A 19960-nucleotide genomic window follows, 5' to 3' on the forward strand; every position below is an offset into this window, starting at 1 on the left:
ATATAAGGAATACATTATTAAAAATTAAAATTTACTCACACTGGCCACAGAATTTTACCCCTAAAAAATTTATCTAACCCCTTTATTAAAAAACAAATAATATTAATAATCATTTTATTTTTATTAATTTACTCATAAATTAAAATATAAATTTATATATAAAGTATTGAATTTAAACAGTTACAATTATTTTATTGGTTATTAAAAATTATAAATAGATAAATTCTTGATAAATAAAGAGTGGCTATTTAATATTTAATAACCATAAATACTAAACATTTAGTGAAGAACTTGTTGACTCCTTAAAAACCAAATTCTAATTAAGGTATTATTTTTTATATATTTTTAGAATCTTGTAAAAGTATATTTTAAACAGTGTTTATTGAAACTTCTGTCATTTTATGAGATATTTAGTTGAGCAGAATGTGAATGTTAAATTAAAATAGATCAAAAAACAAAATCTATTTTAAAATCTTTATAGATTATTATAATAATTATTTTATTTTATTAATGTTTTCATTAATTTATTTATTTATTAATTTATTAAATTTTATTTTACTATTATTTTCTTGTATTTATTCAATTGTTAATATTTTTTGTTTATTAATTTTAAATTTTTAGAAACAATAACTAAATATCAAAAAAATGTTTATGAAAAACTGTGAGCTTAGTGAACCATTTAATTACGAGAATGATAAAGAATTTTCAAAAAATGACTTTATATCATTCTGGAATAAAGTAGGAAATAAAATTCATTGGTAAATATTCATATATTTTTTAAATTTTTTTTATTTTAATTTTATTTTAATTTTATTTTTTAAATTTTCAAAATATGGCTCAATCATACTCAACCACACAAATATTTTAACAAACATATATATATAAGGGATAAACAATATACCCGAATATGGAGTGGAGACGAAAGAAGACCTGAATGGTTTAAGGATGGCTCTACTAATGTATGCAATAATGTTTTGGATGTCCATTTAAAAGAAAGAGGTGATCAAGTTGCAATCTATAATGAGTGTCCATCTATGAACCTATCCTCCCAGATTACTTATAAAGAACTATGGCAACGTGTATGTGTATTCTCAAGAGTTTTAAGAAACCTAACTATTGGAAAAGGTGATAAAATTATTATATTAATGCCAAATTATATGGAAACCCATATTGCCATGCTCTCCTGTGCTCGTATTGGTGCAATTTATAGTACCACATCTACATTGTTAGAGGCAAACCAATTATCTACAAAAATAGATTATTTCCAACCCAAACTAATAATTACTGCAAAATTCGGTGTTAAAGGCAACGGATATAGATATATTATTTCCAAACTTAAAGAAGCATTAGATACATCAACACATAAACCAAACCATACAATTATTCATAACCGTATTGGATTTATTAGTAAAGAAAAGCAAGAAGAATTTTTCAGTAAAGAAGAGAATAAAGCATATCGAAATATTCAGATTGAAGGGGAATTTGATTGGGATGAAATTGTACAAGGGGTCCAACCATTAAAAGAATATGAAATATTAGAATCATCACATACTTTATCAGTATCATTCTCAAGTGGTACCACTGGCGAACCAAAAGGTTTCAATAATGAAACCGGTTGTTATTTAGCCCATCTCTACTATTCATACAAATGTAACTATAACTTTAAAGCTGGTGAAACATATTTTACAACAACAAGTATTGGTTGGGCTTTTGGCCAAAACTTATTTTATGGTTCCCTGTTCCACGGCTCATCATTAATAGTATATGAAGGTGATCAAAATATACCCACTATTGAATACTTTAGAATTATAGAAAAGTATAAAGTTAAAACAATGATATCAACAGCATTAATATTTAGATTAGTCCATAGTATAGATCCAAATGCCGATACTATCAAAAACTATGATATATCTAGTTTAAAATCAGTTATCTTGGGTGGTGAAAACCTCAATCCCTCAGTAGCAGATTTTATTACAAAAAAAATAGGTGTCCCAATCAATGATAGCTATGGACAAAGTGAAACTGGTGTTATATTAACTTATCCATCTCATCAAATACCATATCTTGAAAAATCATCAGGTGTCCCAGTTGCAGGCTTTAGTGTTGGTTTAAAGTCCCCCATAACAAAAGAAATAATTACAAAACCATATCAACTAGGTGAACTAGTAATTAAATTACCACTTTCACCATTACACATACAATCACTTCTTTATGACGATCAATATCAAACAAAACTCAATAATAAATACCTTGACGAGTACCCAGGTTATTATAAAAGTGGTGATTTAGGATATTATGATGAAAATGGATATTACTTTATAGTATGCAGGGCAGAAGACACAATCAGTACAGGCAATAACAAATTAGCATACAACACATTTTTTGAAGATTTTATCCAAAGTAATGAAATGATTTATGATAATGTCGTAGTACCTGTTTCATCACTAAACCCCAATGACCCTTCAGAACAAGCACCAGCAGCATTTATAATATTAAAAGACCAATATAAACAATTTTATTGCCAACAGCCAAAACAATTTACAGATCAATTATTAGAAAAAATTAATCAATCTTTAATATTCAATGCAATGATTGAAAAAACATTCATCAAACATTTAATTATAGTAGATGAACTACCAAGATCGATTAGTAATAAAAAAATTAGAAATGTTTTAACAAATATATATAATGGTAAATAATTAATTAATATGTATATTAATAAAAACCACCCACTAACAATATTATTTTTAACATATTTAGGTGAAAAATATAATATACCGACCAATATTACAAATCCATATGCTTTATCTGATATAGAAAATCGTGTTAAATCTTATAAAGCATTAATTTAAATTTCCATTTTCCTTTAAAAAAAATAAAATTAAAATTTAATATATCAACTAAACAAGCAAATATTTATTTTTTTATAATAATAATTTGAACTTTTATTTTTTATTTATAATTAAATAGTAATATTTACTATACATAAGAACATTAATTTCTTTTATATTTTAAATTTTATAATTTTTTTATTTTTTTTTTTTTATTTTTTTTTTTTGCTTATTGTTGGGTTTTATTGATGTTTTATATTATTTATTTAATTATTTATATATTGAGTTTATTTATTATTTACATTTTTATACTGGAAAAATTTAAAAAAAAAAAAAGAAAAAGAAATATCTAAAAAAAAAATATTTAAAATCAAAATAATTGATTAAAACATTAATTCTGGGTCATCATAATCTATCTCTTCTTTTTTTTCTTCCTCTATTATTTCTTCTTCCTCCTCCTCTTGGATTTCCTCTAGATCTTGCGATTCTTCATCCTCTTCAAGAATTGTATTATTTTTATTACTTAAATTTGATTTTGATGAAAAACTACTATTACTATTTTCACCCTCTTCATTAAAATCCAAAACGTCGTCTTCAATTAAACCATCATTGACTGAATCCTCTAACCAATTAAATTCTAATTCTGCACTGGTTGTTTTCTTTATATTATTTTTAAATGTACTAACACTATTTCTTTTACTATTGCCTTCGCCATTTATTTCTAAATCTTCCAATGTTAATTCTAAAAAAATGATCAATTACAAAATATTAGTATTATAACAATAATTATAAATTGATTTAAATATATTTATAACCTACCTTCTTCATAAAATGATAAACCTTTTTTAGCGTCTCTAAGATTATTTGATAACTCTTCAGAAATCTCTTTGAATGCTAAATTGTTATCTTGATTTAAACTAATTTCTAAAGATTCTAAATCCAATTCACTTGTAACTGATTTTCTCTTTTCTTCGGCTTTTGGTGTAGATTTGGCTGGTGTAGTAGCTTTTGAAGGCTTTATTGAATCTTCATTTTCAGAACTTGATTTTGTAATAAATGTTTTTTTAGCGGTTGGTGTCGATGTTGCTGATGATGATGCAGTAGTGGTTTTAGATAATGCTGATGATGTAGTTCTTGCAGGTGAAGATAAACTTGATGTTTTTTTAGTGCCTGGGGTCGTTGGAGTTGTTGGTGTCGATGATGTTGCTGATAATTTCTTTGGAGTTGAGGTAGTAGTGGTGGTTTTTGAAGTTAAAGGTGATGATGGAGTTGATTTCGATTTTGTTAAAGTTGGTGCAGGTGGTAATGGTGAAGGTGGTGAAACTGGTGACTTATTAATGGGTGGTAATGATCTTGTTAAATTCGAACTCGAAGGCATTTTAGATAAAGAAGAGGTGGTTGGAGCTCTAGTACCAATACTACTATATCTACCTGATAATGATGAGGTGGCTAAATTTGGACTTGTTGTTTTAATAGTTTTAGATAGAGGTGATTGTGATGAACTGGTTGTATTGGTTGTTGATGATGACGATGATGATGATGATGATGAATTTAATGATGATGTACCTAAACCACTATCTAGTTTTCTAGTTGTACCTAAACTACTTTTACTTCTAATTATTGAACTAGTATCCAAAGGCTTTTTGATTGCCGATGCTGATGTTGTTTGAATGTCTCTATTAGCACTTAATGATGAACCAGCTCTTCTTAGTGAGGATTCAGTAGGGGTTTTAATTGGAACTCTAGTTTTTAAACCTGAAGCTCTACCAGTTTGAGAAGTTGGTGTTTTGGATCTTAAACCTTCACCTGTAGTACCATTAGTAGTAGTTGTTGTTTTTTTAAAATCATTTAAATCGATATCCATATCTAAATCCTCAATCATTTTTTGATCCTGCTCCTCTTCAAACAAAGATTTCTTCAGTTTTTCTGCAATTTCTAATTGTTCACCTTTGAGTTGATCGATGACGGTGAATAAATTTTTTTGAGTAGTTGGAGTGAATTGATAGAATAAAGCTGTTGCACTTTTTTCGTTTAATTCAATATATGACCAAAAACAATATCTGGCTATTTGACGAGTTTCACTAGCAGCATCAACTAATAACTTTTGAATTGATTTCTCCAATGCCGGTATACTAGAAAGTAAAATCATACCCTCTAAATCGATGGCCCTATTGATAACAATATAAATATATTCGCAACAACGTTTACGAAGCTGTTCGTTATGTTGATCCACTGATCCATCTAAAAACACTTGAAATATATTCTTGGTTTGAACATTTTCTATAATATCCTTTATAGTTTGATGTGCGCTCTCTGCTATAATAGTGGTTTTAACTGGGACCATTCTGATTAATGGCTGTATATATAACTGTGCGAATGGTTCGAATTTACCCTTCATTCTCTGACATAACAAACTGACTGATTGACATGCCTCTTTTACAATAGTTGATCTTAGCTCCAATAATTGTTCAATTAATCCCGATGTTAAACTTCTTAATAACATTGACCATCCTTTAAACTCTATTGCATTACCATTTATAATTCTTTGTAAAACTTGTAATGATTTTAATCTAAAAGACCAATCTTTTTCTTTATTTTTGAAATCACTTGTAATTTCCTCTAGTTTTTTTGTTAATTCTTTTTCATTTTCAAACTATTATTATTGAAAAAATATCTATTAGTAACTATACATTTTAAAATATGTTATAATTTTAGTTTTAGTTTTACTTACATTGATTGGTGATGAATCAATCTTTGGTGTTGAAAATAATCTTGACCCAATTGAACCAGCGGGTGTGGTTGTAGTAGTAGTTGATAATCTTGTTGTTTTCATTTCATTTAAAAAAAAACCTGCAATGTGTTTATGTTTATAAAAATACAATTGATTTATATATTATTATTGTTATATTAATATTATTAAATATTTAAAAAAGCTCTCTTTCCAAAGTTGGAAAGCTTTTTTTAATTTTTTTTATAAATTTATTTCTTTAAATAAAAGATTAATTAAAACTTTATATAAAAAAAAAAAAAAAAAAAAAAAGAAATAAACAAATCAAAATTTTAAATAAAAAAAAAAAATAAAATAAAAAATAAAAAAAATTTAAAAAAAATAAAAATAAAAAAATAATTATAAAATTTTAAAAAAAAAAAATAAAAAATAAAATAAAAAAATCGTTAATTACATTCAGATATTGAAGTTATTTATTCAAAATATTGCCAATTATGAAACTCACATTCAAACATCATTAATATGATATCAATGAGAAATGATTATAATTATTTTATATATGAATATTCCACACACACTAACACCAAAAAAAAAATAAAACATAAAAAATAAAAAATTTACATTTTTGAATATATATTACTTAAAAGTATTTTATTATTATATTACTAATATATGCTACTTTTATTATATCTAATAAGAGTTATTATAATATAGATATTTAAATCATAATATCATATTTATTTTAAACTTTTATTATTTTTTAATTTTAATTTTTTTTATATTTTATTTTTTAAAATGTGGTTGTGTTTATTTATTTATTTTATTTTTTTATTATTTTATTTTTTAGTTTATTACCATATAAATAGAATTCAATAAACTAATAAAAATAATAATAGTTTTTAAAAAAGATAGAAAATTTAAATTATCATTTTTTTATAATAACGACACCAGGCATGGTTTTATATGGGCAACCGAGACTGGTTAAAAAATAATTTTCTTTTTATTTTTTTTTTTTAATTTTTTTTTAAAAATAATTTTTTTAATTTTTTTTTAAAATTTTTTAACACATAAAATATTTTTTTTTTTTTTAAAATTTTTATCTAACTTTTATTTTCGCATATATATATCAACTATTATTCTATATTTATAGAACTTTTTTTGTTATTATATAGTGTTTTTTTTTTTTTTGTTTAATAACATTCAACTACTTATATTAAATTTTATTTTTCCGATATAAAAATAAAGTTAATATAATAGTCATTATTTACAAGTAACATTACATATTTGTTCATTATATATAAAAAAATAATAACAAATTGACTTGTGTTGTATAAATAAAAAAAAATAAATAGAATAGTTTATTATAGAATATTGTATATTTAACCGAGATATAGTATAGTATAGTAAATATATAAATAAAATGGCAGGTGGATTTTTAAATACACCAATTTGGAGATCTTCTCCAATGCAAATGGTACAACTTTTTGTACAAATTGAAGCAGCCCACGATACTGTCGACGAACTTGGTAAATTAGGTTTAATTCAATTCAAAGATGTAAGTAAATACAGGAAAAAAAAATTATAAAAAATGAAAATAAAAAAATCTAAAAATGGTTTTTATGATCGATCATAAATCAATAAAATAATAAATCAATAATAATACTATAAATAAAAATACAGCTATAGTTATAATTATATTAGGGTATACAATACAACAAATTAAATTATTTATGAAAATATAAATATATATAATAAAAATTTATAAAAACCCCATTTTTAGATTTTTTTCATTTTTATTTTTATTTTTATATTTATTTTTATTTTTATTTTTTATATAATATAAATGTGATATAAATAAAATATTAACCAACTATTTTTATTTGTTTTTATAGGATAATGAAAATGTCAATTTATTCCAAAGAAATTTTGTCAATGAAGTTAAAAGATGTGATGAAATGGAAAAGAAATTAAGATTTTTTGAAGAACAAATTAGAAAAGAACCAAGATTAGCCAAACAATTACCAGAAAGTCTTTTAAATATTCCAAATGATGAATCACAAATGGACGAATTAGAAGTTCGTTTTGATGAATTAGAAGCTGAATTAAAACAAGCCAACACTAATCAAGAAACTCTTCAAAGAAATTATAATGAATTAATTCAATTAAGCCACGTATTAACTAAAGACAGCGTTTTCTTCCAAGAAAATCCAAACCTTATTGAAGCACAAAACAATGTTGAACATAGCGCCCGTAGCCCACTTTTAGCAGATCAAGAACAACAAATCTCAGAAGCTGCCAAACAAGGTGTTAAATTAGGTTTTATTACTGGTGTTATGAACACTGACAAAATGCCACAATTCCAACGTTCATTATGGAGAACTACTCGTGGTAACAATTACGTTAAAGACGCTCGTATCGACGAAGAAATTATCGATCCACATACTGGTGAAGAAACTGCCAAAACTGTATTTATTGTTTTCTTCCAAGGTGACCGTCTTCAACAAAAAATTAAAAAGATTTGTGAATCATTTGGTGCCAATATTTACGATTGTCCAGATAATTCATTTGAACGTTCAAATCTTTTACAAAAAGTCACTATTCGTATCAACGATTTAAGTGAAGTTCTTCAACGTAGTAAAGAACATAAAAAACAAACCCTTTTAGGTATTGTCCCACAACTTTTCAGCTGGAAAGCCAAAGTATTAAAAGAAAAATCAATTTATCACACTATGAATCTTTTCGATTATGATGTTGGTAGAAAATGTCTTATTGCCAAAGGTTGGACTCCAAAAGATAAAATTGAAGAAATTCAATTAGCTCTTCGTACTGCCACTACACGTAGTGGTGCTCTTGTTCCATCAGTTCTTTCAGTCATTAAAACTGACGAAACTCCACCAACTCACTTTGAAACCAACAAATACACAAACTCTTTCCAACAAATCGTTAATGCTTATGGTGTTGCTCACTATCGTGAAATCAATCCAGCAGTTTTAACCATCGTTACTTTCCCATTCCTTTTCGGTGTTATGTTTGGTGATGTCGGTCATGGTGCACTCTTATTACTCTCTTCAATTGGTTTAATTGCAATCGAAAAGAAACTTGCAGGCAAAAAACTTAATGAACTCATTCAAATGCCATTCGATGGTCGTTATGTACTCTTCCTTATGGGTTTATTCTCAATTTACGTCGGTTTCATTTACAACGAAATGTTCTCCATCCCAATGAATATCTTTGGTACTCAATATACCGCTTGTTACAATCCAGCTGCTAGCCCATTTTGTTTAACTAAAGCTCAAGCTTCTGCTAGACCAAATGTTAATTACAACGATTTTGGCAACAACAACACTTATCCATACGTCTCCTGGTACAACTATACCAACGTTGAACGTACTTATCCATTCGGTGTTGATCCACTCTGGAAAGGTGCTCCAAATGAATTAGTCTACTATAACTCTTTCAAGATGAAGCTTTCAATTCTCTTTGGTGTCATTCAAATGACTCTTGGTATCTTTTTCTCTTTCCTCAATTATTTAAATCAAAAAGGTCCAATCAAATTCGTCAACATTTTCACTCAATTCATTCCACAATTAATGTTCTTATGGGGTATTTTCGGTTACATGTCTGTTTTAATCATATTAAAATGGGTCATTCCATATCATGCAAACGGTACCGATCCACCATTCATTCTCCCAACCATTATTGATATGTTTTTACAACCAGGTGGTGCTCTTCCAGTTTCATTCTTCGAAGGTCAATCAAAACTTCAACCAGCCCTCTTACTCTTATCTCTCCTTTCAATTCCAATTATGTTAATTCCAAAACCATTATTCATGAAGAAATTCCACAATGATGAAATGGAAAGAAAGAAGAATGGTCACCACGAAGAAGAACACGACGATGAAGCTCTTTACATTGGTCACCACGGTGAAGAATTCGAAATGGGTGAAGTTTTCGTCCATCAAGTTATTCACACTATTGAATTCGTTCTTGGTGCTGTTTCAAATACTGCCTCATATCTCCGTCTTTGGGCTCTTTCATTAGCTCACTCTGAGTTATCATCTGTTTTCTGGGAAAGAATTTTAATTGGTCAAGTTGAAGGTGGTAACCCAGCTTTAGCTTTTGTTGGTTTTGGTGCTTGGTTAGGTGCTTCTGTTGCTGTATTATTAATGATGGAATCCCTTTCAGCTTTCCTTCACGCTTTAAGACTTCATTGGGTCGAGTTCCAAAATAAGTTCTACATTGGTGATGGTGTAACTCTCAACGCATACTCACACGAAAAGATTTTATCAGGTACTGAAGAAGAAGAATAAGCTATTTAAATTAGCAATGATTTAAATATTTAGTTTATATTTAATTTAAATAAAAAAAATAAAATAAAAATAAAATAAAAAAGTATAGAATTTTTAACTCTTATATGTAAAATTAAAATTTTCATTTTTCCTTTTATTTTTCAAAATTAAAAGAGATCGTGTCGATTTTATTTTTGGTGTGGTTATAGGAAATTTTTTTTTGGGTTATTCTCCATGGATCCGTAAAAATTTAAGGTTGAGAATACAATCTCTAAATTATTTTAATAATCACAATGAGGAGCTAAATATATCACCTCAATTTATTAATGGTTTAATTTTGTGATTTTTTTTTTTTTAAAAATCATTTATAATAATTATTTTCTAATTTTAAAGCATTTTTTTTTTTTATTATAATAATATCATTTTACCCCCAACTTTTATGATTACCACGTCTACACCCACAAATTGAGGCTAAATTTAAATTTTTAATATTATAATAATAAAATCAAACAACCACACAAATTTTTTTTTTTTACATAGAGATAAAACCCATCACATCAAATCGTTCTAAAAAAAATAAAATACCTATTAAACCTAAATCAAATTTGGAATTACGTTAAAGAAATTAAAAATATAAAACCCAAAACAATTTCGAATACACCTATTAGGAATGATGTGTGGGTGATTTATTTTTTAAAAGAGTTTCTTTTTTAATAATTTAACAAATTAATAATTTTGTTTTTACTTTTTTTTTTTTTTTCCTCACAAAAAAAAATATTTAAACACAAAGTTTTATTTTTTATTTTCAATATAATCAATAAATAAAATCAAATAAGCGTTATATATAATTTATATATTTTTTAAAAAAATTAATTAAAAAAAAAAAAATGAAATCAATTCAAAAAATTATTTTAATCAAAATTTTAATTATTTTATTTGTTTCTTTTATAATTTTAAATATTTCACAACTCCATTTAAATAATAAAAATAAAATTAATTTAAATCGTAGAGAAACAAAATTCTTTATTAAAGAAGAAACACACATCCCATTAAATAATAAAAATGAAGAAATCAAAGAAATCATTTCTAATACCAACACAATCAACATCGGTACTAATGATAATAACAAAAACCAATTTATTAATGAAGAAGATAGTATTAGTGACTACATTGTAGAGCCAAGCGAAAATGCTAATATTATTACCATCGAATCTTCAACAAATGCTATTGAAAATGAAAATGAATCTAAACAAGAAGAAACATCCCAAGTTATTCCATCATTCAATAATATAGATACCGAAGTTAATTATAATATAAAGTTTGTTCCAGGTGAAGCCCCAAAATATACAAATAGAGAAATTGATTGTTAAATGCGTTAACAATATTTTTCAAAAGTTCGAATAAAATGCGCTAAATAAAATTATTTTTTAAAAAACTCTTTTTGTTTAATTTATTTTATTTCTATTTTTTTTTTTTTATATGGCTGTACAATAGTTGTTTTTTCTTGACTAATCATATTGTTTACAAATGTGATTGAATACTGCCTTGTGGGTGGTTTTATAAATTATTGCTTCTAATGGTGTTCAAGCACCATGGACTTTGATCTTTTAGGTGTCAATCTGAAGTGTTATACTATTGGTAAAACTTTATTTGAAGAGTTAATAAGTTCATCTGGAATATCAACAGTATTGGAAAGTTATTCAAGGAAAAACTTAACCTCATCTCTTGTTGCGGCTAATACAGCTGAAGGCTTGGTACCATTGCCCAAGCTCTCTTTTGTTCATATAAGCGGGACCACTTAAATCAGTATCACAATACTCACATTCGGTAATTATTTTATATTTAAATAAATATAGTTTTATAATAGTTTTTTTATTTATTTTTGTTTGTTATTATTAGTCTTGTTGGAAAGTAGTTGTTGTAGTCCCGAATGTGAGTGTTGTTAGACTATTTGGAAATGTCCCAGGTGGAACTACTTGGTCAAAACAACCACCGAATTTGAGTGTTGTAAGACTATTTGGTAATGTGCCGGGTAGAACTATTTGGTTAAAATCATTACCAAATGTGAGTGTTTTAAGACTATTTGGTAATGTGTCGGGTAGAACTACTTGGTTAAAATAATCACCGAATGTGAGTGTTTTAAGACTATTTGGCAATGTGCCGGGTGAAACTACTCGGTTAAAACCATCACCGAATGTGAGTGTTGTGAGACTATCTGGTAATGTGCCAGGTGGAACTACTTGGTAAAAACCATCACCAAATGTGAGTGTTTTGAGACTATTTGGTAACGAGCTGGGTTTGATAACTTGGTTAAAACCAAAACCGAATGTGAGTGTTGTGAGACTATTCGGTAATGTGCTGGGTTTAATTACTTGGTCAAAACCAAAACCGAATGTGAGTGTTTTGAGACTATTTGGTAATGTGTCGGGTAGAATTACTTGGTTAAAACTACGACCGAATATGAGTGTTTTGAGACTGTTTGGTAATGTGCTAGGTAGAACTACTTGGTTAAAACCACCACCGAATGTGAGTGTTGTAAGATTATTTGGTAATGAGCCAGGTGAAACTTCTTGGTCAAAATTATGACCGAAAGTGAGTGTTGTGAGACTATTTGGTAATGAGCCGGGTGAAACTTTCTGGTTAAAAGCATGACTGAATGTGAGTGTTTTGAGACTATTTGGTATTGTGCTGGGTAGAACTACTTGGTTAAAATAATAACCGAGTGTGAGTGTTGTGAGACTTTTTGGTAATGTGCCGGGTAGAATCTCTTGATTAAAACGATGGCCGAATGTGAGTGTTGTGAGACTGTTTGGTAATGAGCCGGGTAGAATTTCTTGGTCAAAACCATAACCGAATTTGAGTGTTGTGAGACTATTTGGTAATGTCCCCTGTGGAACTTTTTGGTCAAATTCATCACCGAATGTGAGTGTTTTGAGACTATTTGGAAATGTGCCGGGTAGAATTACTTGATTAAAATCATAACCCATTGAGAGGGTAGTAATTGTATTAGGAAAAGTTGTTGGTAACATATTAAAATGATTCAAATATAAATTTGTCAAAAAAGGTGGAAATTCATTTCCATCTGGTAGTAGGTTACCACCCCACTTTAGTGTTGTTATATATGATTTATCTTTAAACTGGTCATAACATGATATATCAAGATCTACAACACTATATTCAATAAACTTTAAAATATGTTTATGAATTTCATTTCTTAAAAATATATTATTCCAAACTATATATAATAATCTATAATAAATAGTTAAAAAGAGAAAACACCAATTAATATGCTTTTAATTAATCGATTATTTATATTTTTATTTATATTTATATTTATATTTATATTTATATTTATATTTATATTTATATTTATATTTATATTTATATTTATATTTATATTTATATTTTTATTTTTATTTTTATTTTTATTTTTATTTAAATTTATTTTTAAATTTATATTTATTGTGTCGTATTGTATTGTATTGTATTGTATTGTATTGTATTGTACTTACCTATCACTAATATTACTACTGTGTTTTAACTCTTCATTTACTTGAAAGTTAATTAGAGATGATAGAAGCTCCTCCATTGTTTATATAAAAAAATAATAATTACACTTTAATTAAAAAAAAATTCCCAAAAAAAAATTAAAAAACAAAAAAAAATAAAAAATTCCAAACAAAGATTTTTTTCAAAAAAAAGTTCTATATAAAAAATCTTTGGAAATAATCATATTCCAATTAAAATCATTCCAAATTTTTTAAATCTTTTATAATTAGAGCCTCAATTAATTTCCACAAATTTTGGAATATCAATATTTGGTAAAGATTTGATTATAAAGTAAAACCATCACATCTTTTAAAAAAAAAAAAAAAAAAAAAAAAAAAAAAAAAAAACATCAAATACCACAGAGTTTGCATTAAAAGTTTTTTCGCTCAATCTGGGTCTCGATCCCAGGACCTACAGCTTAGAAGGCTGTCGCAATTCCAACTTTGCTAATCGAGCTTTTTTGAAAAATATATCTTAAAGCGATTTTTTTGGGACTGAAAGGAAAAAATTAAAAAATCTAATTGTAAATTATTAAAAGTCGTGTTAACCTTGCCCCATTCTATTTTGACTTATCATTCCAATTATTATAAAAGGAATTGGTACCCAGAAAATAATTATTTATAAAAAAAAAAAAAACTCTTCCTAAAAAGTCGTATTAATAAAATATCAATAGTATTGATATTTAGTGAAAATAGCAGAATAAATATGACATCTTAATTCATTTTGTAATCAAATGAATTAAATTTAATAAAATTCATTAAATCTATTAAAACAAAAATGATTAATTCAACTAAAATTAAATTATCAAAAATGATTAATAAATAAAATTAAATAATCAAAATTAATTAATTAAATTAGTGTCAGCCTTTGCTCTGATTATTCAAATTGAATGTTTATAACACAAATTCGTAGCTAATGATTAAAACAAAAAATACTATATATTCAAACCCAATGGGGAACTTAGACCACATTGCTCAATTTTTCAATAAATTTTCAGAAAGTTTTTATTTATATTTAATATTTTTATTTTTTTATTTTTTATTTCTTTTTTATTATTCATCTGAATCAGAGTTTAAATCGTCTTCATCTAAAAAGTCTAATAGACTCTTTGGTTGATTTTCAATGATTGAATCGTCTAAATCTTGTTGGGCTGCTTCATCATTATCTTCAGTCTCTTCATCTTTATTGCCACCTTTATCGATAGTGAAATGGTCTTTGATATAATCTTCACCTTCTTCTTCTTGTTCTTTTTGTTCTTTTTGTAACTTTTCTAAATATTCTTCATATTTAACCAAAATATTTAATAGAGAGTCTAATTTTAATTGTCTAATAGCTTGAGTATCATCCATGTTTTTATGAGATTTAACTAAAAGGGTTGGATTTTCTTTAATAAAATTTAATAATGATTCTGGAACTGGTAAAGTTGCTGATGAAATTTTTAATTTTGTAAATAATGGATCTTTTAATTTTGTTAAAACATTAATACCTCTTTCACATAAAATTCTTGACCTATAAAAAAAAAGTATTTAATATTATAGTTAATATTTATAATTACTAGCAAAATAAATTTAATTTAATATTTACTTTAAATAACTAACTGGGTTTGATGGTGGTGAGGATAATTTTGATTCTTGAATAAATTGATTTAAAAATAAGGAAATAAAAGAATCTTTTTGTTGTTGTTTTGGTAAAAACTGAGGTTGTGAAAAATCAAAGCTTGTCATCATTGAAACTAATTTTGCAAGATAATTTGATTTACCTAATAAAAGTTTAACTATTGAATAGTCTGATTCGTAATTTTGTTTCATATCTATAGTTGAATTTGAATTTAATAATAATGAAAATTTAAATAATAAACCAGAGAATTGAATTAAAAACTTTATTAAGTTTGGATCTATTTCATTGTCTGATGTTGATGTTGATGATTTATTTGTTGTGTTCTCTTTAAAAATTTTATTTAATAATGGTGATGAAATTGATAAAAACTTTCTTAATGATTTATAAATCTTTTCGAAATTAACTAATGGAATATTTTCGTCTTTAATTGAATTTAAAATTGTAATTAAAACATTTAAATAACTATTTGAAATCTATAGATTTGATAATAAAAAAAATATAAAAAAAACCAATTAGTATAATATAAAATATTGGTTATTTATACACAGTAATCAATATTTACATCATCTAAAGTAAATGAAAACATAATATATTTATCTAACAAATCATAAAGACTATTATGATCATCTGTAATCTTATCTATGAAAAATGATTCTACAATATTTGAAATATTTATCTTCCTGTGATAAAAGTGATATCGATTGTTTGTGTAAATGGTTCATTTCGCATTGTTTTTTAATTTGTGTGATTAATGATTCTTTTCCACCAATAATATTATAACTTAATAAATTTTTGAAAACTTGATCAGTAAAATTATCCTCCTCATCTGATGCATCTACCTCTGCTTTTTCTTTTTCTTCTTGGTTATCATCATCTGATTCTTCTTTCATATTAATATCGTCTTCATCACCTTCTGATTTTGAAATTTCACCAATACTTTTTTTAACTCTATATATAAACATGGTTTTAATATTAATACAAAATTATTATTAAAAAACTATGATGGTTAATTGAATATTTACAATTTATAAAACATATGCCATGATCTTGGTTTAAATAATAATTCTCTAATAGTTTCGTGTTTAATTTGATTAATTGATTCAAAATATAAACCTCTTAATGCACCAATATGGGTTTTTTTATTTTGTAAAACCTGTGAAAATGAATCAGCCATAGTTGAAATAAATCTATTTGCTAAAATTTGTTCGTTATTTAATTTATTTAATAATTTTTTATCTTCTGGCTCTTCATCTTGTTCTTCTTCTTCCTTTTGTTCTTCCTCTTGTTCCTCCTCTTGACCTTCCTCTTGTTCTTGTTCGCTTTCGATTTCTTGGTCTTCTTCGCTTTCGATTTCTTCGCTATTATCCTCTTCTCCTAATGAAATGTGTTCATCATCATCATCATGTTGTTCTGTTGATTGAACATTATCTTCTTCTTCTTCTTCTTGTATTTTAGTATTGATTTTAATTTGTTTTAATGGCTTTTCATTATCCTCATTATTTAATAATCTTTTTTTTGCAACAGCCATTTTTTAATGTTATTACCCTATTAAACAATGACTTTTTTTTTTTCGTTTTTTTTAAAAATATTTAATTCGTTTTAAAAAAAAATTAAAAAATTTTTTTTAAAAATAAAAAAAAATATTTTTTTTTTTTAATTTTTTTTTTAATTTTTTTATTAATTATTTTTTTCATTTTTAAAAATTCGCAAATTAAAATAATTTTTTTAATAATTAGATATAAATAAATTTACATTTAAATAATTAAATTAACAAATATAATATATTTATATGTATACATATTAAAATATATAATTTAATAAATTAAATAAATAATGTCATACAATGGTATTGGTTTAAAAACTGCACGTGGTTCTGGAACAAATGGATATGTGCAAAGAAATTTATCATTTGTAAATACAAATCATGTTAAAACGGATTATTCAATGAGCAAAGAAAGAGAGAGTATGTTAGAGCAACAAATGAAGCAATCTAGACAACCAACTAAAAAAGCAAATCAAGATATTATTGAACATAATAAAAAAAGAAAAATTGAAGTATTAGTTGCACAATGGGCTGAAGAAAATGACTTGTATGAAAAATACAAGGATGAAGAATTAGAATCATTGTTATCAAAAAAGAGAGAAGAATTAATAAAAGAACAGCAAGACAAAAAACCTGAACAAGATGAAGATGATACCCAAAATAGAAATAAAGGTTTCCATGAAAGACAGTATAATAAAGAAAAGGAAATTCAAAGATTTACAGATGCATTAAAACTTAAAGACTATATACCTGGCACTTCATTAGATAAAAAAGTTCAACAAGAAAAAAAAGAAAGAAGACATCAAGAGTATTTACAAAGACAAAAAGAAAGAGAAAGAAGAGCAAAAGAAATGGAAAAATTAGAAAAAGAAAAAAGAAGAGAAAGAGAAAGGGAAAGAGAAAGAGAGAGAGAAAGAGAAAGAGAAAGAGACAGAGACACTTATGGAAGAAATAGAGATAGAAGCAGAAGCAGAAGTAGAAGCAGAGACAGAGACTACAAAAAGAAAGATAAAAGAAGAAGAAGCAGATCAGACTCAAGATCACCATCATCCTCACCAGACTCAAGAAAAACCTATAGAAATAACAGATCACCTTCGGTGACACGTGAAGAAACCCATAGTAACAATAAAAGAAACAGATCACCATCAAGAGAAAACAACTCACCACAAAGAAAGAGACAAGAGTTTGATACTGACCGTAGAGATGATAGTCCACAAAGAGCTAAAAGAAGCAGATCTCCATCGCCCTCTCAATCACCACCAAGAAATAAAAGTAATAGAGATAGATCAATATCAAGATCACCTTCACCTTCACCTTCACCAAAAAAAAATAGAAATAGATCACCCTCAAGATCACCACCAAGAAATAGAAATAGAGATAGATCACCCTCACACTCACCCTCACAATCACCACCAAGAAACAAAAATAGAAACAACTCAAGATCAAAATCACCCCCATCAAAGAGAATTTCAGATGATGAATCCGACAGATCACCACCAAGAAATAAAAATAATAGAGATAAGTCTCCATCAAGATCACCACCAAGAAATAGAAATAGATCACCATCATCGAGCAGATCAAGATCACCACCAAGAAATAGGAATAGAAACGACAGTGATTAATTTAGTAAATAATATATAAAAAAAATAAAAAAAAATAAAAAAAAGATATATAATAGTTTTATTTTTTTTCTTTATAAATTGAAAAAAAAAATAATAATAGATAATAATTTAAATTACAATTAAAAAAATCTATATTTATCTTTATTTATTGTTATTTTTTTTTAATTAATTTAATGTTAATTGTTTAATTTCATTATTAAACTAATACCTAATGCAGATCTTAGCTATATATGGATATTACATCTTTAAAATCTATCAATTATGTCTTTATGAATTTTTTATTATATATTTGTTTGAAATATATAATATATAATATAATTTTTATTTGCATGTGTGATGGGAACATTATATGTACTTTAATAAAATATAATTATTATTACCTAACATAATTATAAATCTTGCTACTGAATTTTAATTTTTGTGTGTGTGTGTGTGTTTGAGTGTGTGTGAATATAACTACAACCTTGTTTATATTTTATTTAATTTTATTTTATTTAAGTTATATTTTTTTTTTTTTTTTTTAACCCCATTTTTTTTTTTTTTTTTTTTAATTTAAACAATAGTGCAAGAAAAAAAATATATGGGGTTAATAATTTAATAAATAATAATTTTGTAAAAGTAATATTTATAAAATATATATATATATATATATTTATGTTGTATTTTTAAAATAATTTTAAAATATTTTTTTTTTAAAAAAAATTAGATATTTAAATATTTGCTTTTTTTAAAATAAAATTTGTACATCAACAAAAACACACAATAACAAAAAAAATAAAAACACATCTTTCATCTTTTTTTATTATCCTAAACTCAAATAAATAAATAAATAAATAATAATATATATATTTTCAAAAATAAAATCAATAATATCAACTCTTTTTCTTTTTAAATTAATAATGATATTTTTAATATTTTTTTCTTTTTTGTTATCATCAATTTTTTTGGTCCCTGTTGTGTATATATTAAGTAAACTGTGTGTCCTTAATAGGAATAGGGCAATCAATTTAAATACTATTAGAAAACTAGCTTTAACTAGGATGGAATAAATAATAAATATATAAATAATAATAATAAATAAAATAGAAAACAATATGGGTTTGTTGTTTATTTTCATTTTGTTTTCTTTTTATCTTTTTTTTTTATATTCCTATCTTTTTTAATTGTTTTATTATAGGATATTTTCAAATAACCCACCCAAAAAAAAAAAAACCAGGGTACCAAAAAGCCCAAAAAGCCCAAAAACAACACAATATTTTTAAAAAAAAAAAAAAATAAAACTTTTATTATTTTGAATATTATTTTATTTTTTTTTATTTTTTTTTTATAAAATTTAAAAAGTTTTATAAAAAAAAAAAAAAACTTTGCATCCAATTTTTTTCAATTCCATCCATCTCCATCATTCATAAAAATGAATTCAATTATTAAATTATTATTTATCTTTGCTTTAGCATTTGCTTTAGTTTCAAATGTTAATGCAATTGACACTGAACCAACCTTAAAAAACAGCCAAGTCGATAAATGGTGCAGAACTTTAGTAAGTAATCTTTATTTATAAAATATCCATAATACCATCATATAAAACAGAAAACAGAAAACAGAAAAAACTTTATTTTTTTTAGAATTATTATTAATTTTTATTATTATTTCTATTTTACAGAGCGCATTAAAATGTAGCTTTTCCAACCTCTGTTTCTACGACCCATATGAACACAAATGTAAAGAAATGAGATTAAAATAAATACTCACACAATTCTTCAAACACCATATCAATAAAATAT

The 19960-nt window shown here is 25.3% G+C and overlaps 8 protein-coding genes across 8 annotated transcripts; 5 read left to right on the forward strand and 3 right to left on the reverse strand.

The window, feature by feature from the left end:
- Positions 1–645: 645 nt before the first annotated feature.
- Positions 646–2852, forward strand: DICPUDRAFT_154330 (uncharacterized protein; the record flags this gene model as incomplete). Its single annotated transcript, XM_003289817.1, has 3 exons — positions 646–758; positions 887–2691; positions 2761–2852. The coding sequence occupies 3 exons, from the start codon at positions 646–648 to the stop codon at positions 2850–2852; spliced, it is 2010 nt and encodes a 669-aa protein (XP_003289865.1).
- Positions 2853–4845: 1993 nt separating this feature from the next.
- On the reverse strand, positions 4846–5673 carry DICPUDRAFT_20262 (uncharacterized protein; the record flags this gene model as incomplete). The annotated part of the gene is made up of 2 exons (XM_003289830.1): positions 4846–5484; positions 5563–5673. Coding segments are annotated over 2 exons (750 nt in total), but the record flags the coding sequence as incomplete, so codon positions are not given.
- A 761-nt stretch (positions 5674–6434) lies between these two features.
- On the forward strand, positions 6435–10181 carry DICPUDRAFT_48856 (vacuolar proton ATPase 100-kDa subunit). Its single transcript, XM_003289818.1, has 2 exons — positions 6435–7114; positions 7452–10181. Exons 1-2 carry the CDS (start codon positions 6980–6982, stop codon positions 9867–9869), a joined length of 2553 nt encoding a protein of 850 aa, XP_003289866.1. The 5' UTR covers positions 6435–6979; the 3' UTR covers positions 9870–10181.
- Positions 10182–10735: 554 nt separating this feature from the next.
- DICPUDRAFT_154333 (uncharacterized protein) lies at positions 10736–11218 on the forward strand (the record flags this gene model as incomplete). Its single annotated transcript, XM_003289819.1, has 1 exon — positions 10736–11218. One exon carries the CDS (start codon positions 10736–10738, stop codon positions 11216–11218), a length of 483 nt encoding a protein of 160 aa, XP_003289867.1.
- Positions 11219–11773: 555 nt separating this feature from the next.
- DICPUDRAFT_16645 (uncharacterized protein) lies at positions 11774–12859 on the reverse strand (the record flags this gene model as incomplete). Its single annotated transcript, XM_003289831.1, has 1 exon — positions 11774–12859. A coding segment is annotated over one exon (1086 nt), but the record flags the coding sequence as incomplete, so codon positions are not given.
- A 1590-nt stretch (positions 12860–14449) lies between these two features.
- DICPUDRAFT_154335 (uncharacterized protein) lies at positions 14450–16542 on the reverse strand (the record flags this gene model as incomplete). Its single annotated transcript, XM_003289832.1, is given in 5 exon segments — positions 14450–14906; positions 14982–15487; positions 15577–15653; positions 15673–15962; positions 16037–16542. 5 exon segments carry the CDS (start codon positions 16540–16542, stop codon positions 14450–14452), a joined length of 1836 nt encoding a protein of 611 aa, XP_003289880.1.
- A 305-nt stretch (positions 16543–16847) lies between these two features.
- Positions 16848–18179, forward strand: DICPUDRAFT_80636 (uncharacterized protein; the record flags this gene model as incomplete). The annotated part of the gene is made up of 1 exon (XM_003289820.1): positions 16848–18179. One exon carries the CDS (start codon positions 16848–16850, stop codon positions 18177–18179), a length of 1332 nt encoding a protein of 443 aa, XP_003289868.1.
- Positions 18180–19590: 1411 nt separating this feature from the next.
- On the forward strand, positions 19591–19920 carry DICPUDRAFT_154337 (uncharacterized protein; the record flags this gene model as incomplete). The annotated part of the gene is made up of 2 exons (XM_003289821.1): positions 19591–19716; positions 19840–19920. The coding sequence occupies 2 exons, from the start codon at positions 19591–19593 to the stop codon at positions 19918–19920; spliced, it is 207 nt and encodes a 68-aa protein (XP_003289869.1).
- Positions 19921–19960: the final 40 nt, after the last annotated feature.

This window comes from Dictyostelium purpureum, assembly GCF_000190715.1.
Source record: "Dictyostelium purpureum unplaced genomic scaffold DICPUscaffold_195, whole genome shotgun sequence".
In the NCBI taxonomy this organism is placed as follows: domain Eukaryota; phylum Evosea; class Eumycetozoa; order Dictyosteliales; family Dictyosteliaceae; genus Dictyostelium; species Dictyostelium purpureum.

What these genes read in the sequence shown, in the direction of transcription:
- DICPUDRAFT_48856 (XM_003289818.1), top strand. Translation starts at nt 6,980, where the DNA reads ATGGCAGGTGGATTTTTAAATACACCAATTTGGAGATCTTCTCCAATG. An exon ending in GTTTAATTCAATTCAAAGAT is followed by an intron (nt 7,115 to 7,451) that starts GTAAGTAAATAC and finishes TTGTTTTTATAG; the next exon opens with GATAATGAAAATGTCAATTT.